This window comes from Propithecus coquereli, unplaced genomic scaffold (assembly GCF_000956105.1).
Source record: "Propithecus coquereli isolate 6110/MARCELLA unplaced genomic scaffold, Pcoq_1.0 Scaffold153, whole genome shotgun sequence".
Classification (NCBI taxonomy): Eukaryota; Metazoa; Chordata; class Mammalia; order Primates; family Indriidae; genus Propithecus; species Propithecus coquereli.
The window spans coordinates 1,826,120-1,832,119 of NW_012139747.1; the positions used below are offsets into that span (position 1 = coordinate 1,826,120).

The 6,000-nt window shown below is 38.3% G+C and overlaps 1 protein-coding gene across 1 annotated transcript in view; it reads left to right on the forward strand.

Moving 5' to 3' along the window:
- Positions 1-4,491, forward strand: part of SPTLC3 (serine palmitoyltransferase, long chain base subunit 3) — a 151,960-nt gene extending 147,469 nt beyond the window's left edge. Inside the window, exon 12 of the mRNA XM_012640440.1 lies at positions 2,426-4,491. Within this exon, the coding sequence (XP_012495894.1) occupies positions 2,426-2,539 (114 nt within the window). The 3' untranslated portion in view covers positions 2,540-4,491. The remainder of the gene's footprint in view (positions 1-2,425) is intronic.
- Positions 4,492-6,000: the final 1,509 nt, after the last annotated feature.

Below are 6,000 nucleotides of genomic sequence, written 5' to 3' on the forward strand. Positions count from 1 at the left end.
AGAAATAAGAATACAAAGAATAAAAGAGTGAAGAGGATAATTTGAGTTCGAATCATACACACACATGCACAGAGTGGCTGTGTCTTTCTTCTTCGCCATTTTAGCCTCAGAACTTAAACCAGTGTACAGTACATAGTAGGTATACAATAAAAATTTATTGAGTAACACATTAACAACCGAGCTAACTAGGCTTTGAGATGACAAGTGAAATGAGTGGTTGTTCTTTATACCTTTCTATATTTCCCGGGTTCTCTAAGATGAGTATATATAATATTTCCAGTGTAGGAATTTTGACAAATTATTTCTTTTAAATGGAATGAGTTGGTGGTAAGAAAGAGTAGGCAACTCTTTTGAGAATTTTGGCTGTAAAAACAAAAGTAGATTTAGGAAAAGCCCTTGAAAATGGGGAAGACTTGAGCATGTTCACACATGAAGGAAAGAGGACAGAGAAGAGGAACCGCCCAGGGCAGTAGGAGGAAGGATGTGGCCAGGGAGCAAGCTCCCAGCAGTGGCAGGAGACATGGACAGCAGGGAAGAATCTGTATTTTTTGTGGTCTGAGCAGCATTGAAGTACTCACATGTACCTAAGTCTGTAGATGTCAGACTTTGTGATTCTCTTTGCAAGTTCTTAGTTGCTACAAAATACCTGGTTTCATGCCACTAAACTTTTGAGATCATGCACCCATCTCAACAGAAAATTTTGAGCTATTCCTTAACATACACGCAAGAGAAAGTAAGAAATGGCCCTGTTGAACACCCAGGGAATTAAGGTAACAAGTGAACATAAAGGCCCACAGAATATTAAAAATAATATTAGACACGTGCACTTGTTTGGAGGAAGACAGAGATGAGGCCACTCTACAAACACAAAATGGCTTAACGTCTCCCTCTTCTGACTAACGTGTGTGACAGCTGCTCCTTTACCAATGACAACTCCAGCCTTGCTTTCATCTTACAGCCTTCCAGATGAAAAATTATAAATATATCATCAGCCAATGAATCGCTCCTGCTTCTCGACAGCATCCAACCCAGAACTGGTCCCTGCATCCTTAGAGTCAGCTCAGGCACAAGCCCTAACTTGATGAGAAGCCCCTCCCGACTTCCTGTCACTGAGATGTCCAGGGTTCTTCTGACATGTGCTGTGCCACCCCCTGACCCACGCTGCAGCAAGCTGATAAAGCATAACACTGACTACACGTGTATTCTGGGTGGTCTTTGATTATAGGACTTTAACATAAACTATTTATAAATGATATATGCATTACCAATATACTATGTACATTATATAACAGATGCACAAACAGAAGTTTAAAAGGTTGAGAAAAAATGAATAGAAATCCTAATGTTTTCCTCCCACATTTCCTATGAACCATCTCATATATGCACCAAGAGTGCAGGTACTCTACTTTGGAAACTGTTGAGCCATTCCATCCTCCACCTGAAGCAAAGATCGATAGAAACTATCCCAGATGTCATTTCAAAGATAACTTTTATTACTTTTTCTTAGTACTTAGATTTGATGTAGGAAATTTAGAAAAATAGGGAAGAACATTTTAACACCCATAATCCCACTACTAAGAAATAAATTACTCTTAACATGTTGGTGGATATATTAACTGATGTCAGTTTGAAAGACTTCCCAAAAAGGAAAGTCCATAAGCCCCATTAGTCACTCATTCTAATGTCAAAAGTCCCCACTTTACCTTTTCAAAGCATTAGACCCTAACATTGTCTTCCACCTTATTTGACAGGTAGGAAAAAAACAGGCTCAGAAAGGTTAAAAAGGCATGCCCAATACCATAGGATTAGTGATAGACTAGAAGTAAAAGTGACATTTTGACTTTCTGTATCTCAGTTGTTTCTTTTGTAAAGTTGGGGACACATTTGTCTACTTAAAGTAAGAGAATTGAAACAGGTGAGTTCTTGGTCCCTTGTGAGTCTTAAGGACATAGAGATGAGTATTGTGTGGGAGGATAGAAGATGATGCTGATCAGCTCCCACAAGATTCCACTTGGTTCTTGGCAAGGTTGGTTTGCTGTGTCATGAAGACAACCTCAAATGCATTCTGCAACTTTACCTTTTTCTTCCATGAGGCTATACATAAGTCATTACATTTTTAAAATAAAACCTAAGGCTAAACATAGGTCAGATGTTTTTATCCCTCTCCACACACTCCCAAAATAAAATAAACATTCGTAATGTTAGTTAGACCATTAAATAAAATGAATTAGCATCTAACATTCCTCTAGGACTTATTAACCACAACCTAATGATATGGATCTTGCTCCGTATCATTTCTTTAAAATCACAGAAGCTGGCAAAATAAGACAGTGGGTCTTTGTGAGACTTGTTATTATCCCAGGCTCTACAAGACATAGCCACTTAGGAATTTCAAGATAGCTGATGGAAGCCAATCTCATTGCAGGTTTTGGAAGCCATTGATGAAATGGGTGATCTCCTGCATCTGAAATATTCCCGGCATGTGAAATCAGCACGCCCTGAGCTCTATGATGAGACGAGCTTTGAACTTGAAGATTAAGTTTCCTGGTCCTGAATGAAACATAAAGACTTTGCCAGAAAGACCTCCCTCCTTGCCGTAGAAGGAATATAAATGGATTTCTCTCCCTTCCTAAGGACAATTTGGTTTCCAGACCAGTTTAATTGAACTGAGGGAAATACTGTCCTGTTTTTCATGTCTCCAGCTCGGGACTGCAGAGATGAAAATGTGATTCCAGATTTAAGTTTCTACTCTCCCAAATATTCTGCTAGAAATACACACACACACACACACACACACACACACACACACACTTCTTAGAATATTTTTAATGGCAATGAGCCTGTGTTTTAACTGCTACTGTGCAGCCCCTTTGGTCCAGACCCTTTCAGGGGTTCCAACCAAATTAGAGAATTTTGAATTTTAATTTAGTAATCAATGTATGTGTTTATTTATTTCATCTGCAGCTGGGGGTGAAAGTGGTAGACAATACCTGCCATCCTTGTTCCACCCATACAAGTATCAGCTAAGACTCCTCTGTATTATGGGAAGTTCTAGGCAGGAGGATAAAGAAATTACTACTTCTACCATTTGCCACATTTGGACGTTTTCCATGGACAAGTGTCAAAAGACATAGTTAATGTTTCGAGGGAGAAAGCAGAACTGTCCAACAGCAACTAGAGATGTCCTCGAAGGAAACTTTCCTTTTCCTCTTGCTGGTGGCCTACAGTTTTACAGCTGAGCTTTTGAGGTTTGGAAAATTCAAGACTTTTGTTTCATAAGGGAGTAGAACACAAGCACTAGCCAATCTTAGGCCTAGACTAAAACTGTAAAGTTATAACAACTTGAATATTGTTGGTGCTGTGCAGAGTGAATGTTTAGTATGCATAGCCTTTATTACTTTAAGGAACAAATTTTCATTTTCATATTGGATTCTGAGTAAATGGTGAGATTCTATTTCCTTTAAAACTGACCCCCAAGACCACACTTGAAGAATGTATTGATTCAAGAAGAACATTTAAAAGCAAATTCTATCTAACGTTTTTAAGACTGATATCCCTGTTGAAGCCTAATAAATAGTAGTATCACTTGGCACATGCACTCTGAATTGGGTCAAAGTGGGCTTGCACACTTTTGAGCAACTAACTGTAACTTACTTGCATTTTCTGTCTTTCTGTCCGTCTCTCTCTGAATGTGAACACAAACTTCTCTGGAAAAGTAGCCCTTTGCTAATTGGATCTAGTTGGTGTGGAAAAAGCCCATGGAAAACCTTATCTTTAACAAGCTCCCAGATGGTGCCCAGATTTGGAAACTCTAAAGAGCAGTGGTGACCTTTTAGCAATGCTTCTGTAACAGTTTGAATGAGTTGCAGAACATTCCACTCCATCAAATGACACTGTAAACAAATCACTTCAAGAGAGGTTTGGCTTTGTGTGACACAGATGGACCCAAGCTTTCATGCTGTGCACTGAGATAGAAACTTGACCCACAGCGCCAGTGCTGGATGGAGCAGTACGCTCTGATGCTCAAAGCCTGTTAAAGGAAAAAGGTGATCATTGTGGAAAGCTTTTTATGGGGAAATTATAACCCCAAGTGGGTACATCAGTTTAAAAGTGAACCACAATCACAGAGTTCCTTACGAATGTCTAGGAGTTGTAAGGAGTAGTTAGTGACAGGGGCAATGACATGGGTTCTGAAAATGCAGTTGCCCCATCCAATGATCGATTTTAAAAACTAAATTCCAGCTCTTCTCAATGAAACTGGTGCAGCATCACTTGTGCAAAGAAAATGTCTGTCATACATGCACAAAGAAAGGAAGACATATAGGTCTTATCTCCTGAATATGTGAATTTAAATGAAACTGTTCCTAGTTAATTGTCCAAAATGCATGAATGCCTTGAGTTTTATAAAGGAAAGAGGAGGTAAAGAGAACAATGAGACACGTAGGCCTTCTGCAAGGTATGGCATGCAATAAATGTCCTCCTTTCTTTCTGGGTCTGCATCTTCACACATACCTTCATACCCAGCTTTTGAGCTTTAAGTCCCTAGATGGGTGTCTTCATGAGCAGGAATGTCCGCCATTATTACTTTCATGGAAGAGCTTGAATCTAATTCTCCATGGGAAAGTAATTACTTACCCACCCAGCACAGGGGGACAGGGAGGATGTTACCCCCTTTTCATCAAGATCCAAGAGTCCTGGAGAAATTTATTACATTCCAATGTGCAAGAAAAAGGACTTATTTCTGTCAGAGTCTGTGTTGAACGTACACTTATGGGAACAACTATAATCCAAGTGGAATGCTTCCCGAGTGCATCATGAGGGATCCAGATTCCACGGGGCTGATAGTATGAGTATATGTCATATGGAAGAGGGTCGGTTAGAAGGATAGTTGTGAATAATGAGATTTTTTAGTTTTTATAAGAAAAAGTTCTTTATGCTAGGTTAATAAGACCATGATTTTAATTCAATGGGGATCATTGAGTCTTGATAACTATTTAAGAGCCAAAAAATGTCTCTTTGGTTGGGTCTGTTGGGAAAGAGAATTTTCTAGGAGGACTATAATGTTATGTACCTTCAACTCTTCTATTTGCACACACACACACACACACACACACACACACACACACATTTTTTCCTTTACAGAGGAAACAAGAGTATAAAAGTATACTTTTATCTGGTTGGTCAATAGATAAATGGAAGATGTTCTAGAAAATGGCCTTCGGAGAAGCAGAAGAGAAAGGTTCCATGTGATATTTGTAAGGAGGATATATTCGCATAACAAGAAAATGGCATAGACTCATTCCTAATCTTAACATGAAACCATGGTGTCATGGACATTTAGCCACATTGCCTTTCAACATGTTTTGATTGCCAAAATATGAGAACCATTATTGGACCTTTGGTTTGATATACTAGTTGGCTCTAATAACATAACATGAACCTTATTTTGATTTTCTGTTGATAGTTAAGTATGTTTATACTGGTAAAGTAAATTTATTCCATGGCCAACATTTTCTCTTCAATGGGACATTTTGTTCTCTCTTTCCAAGTAACTTTTCTTTCTATAAAAATAGACCCCATATTGAAGAATAATCTGCCATTCATTTGGGCAAAATTATTCCTTCTCCAGTTCTCTCCTGTATCACTCCCTATAAGATGTCCATTTTCCTTTTCATCACCTTATTCCTGGATGTGGTGTGTTTTTTCTCCTTTCTCTTCCTACTCTTTAAAAAACAACCTTCCCAACCTCTGCTTATTTATTTATTCCAACAGCTCTTTTTTTCCAGAGATAGCAAATATTATAAATGGTTTACTTTGATTTAAAAATCCAAGTTCTTATGATGAAATTTTAACTCTCTTAAATATATACTTTGATTTATAGCAATAATAACAATTGTAATACTAGCAATAAGAACAGCATCTGGTGAATTCTTGCAATTTGTCCTGGTCTCAAAACAGTAAGAACAACATATTTGAAGTCTGCTCTCTCAGAACACCCGA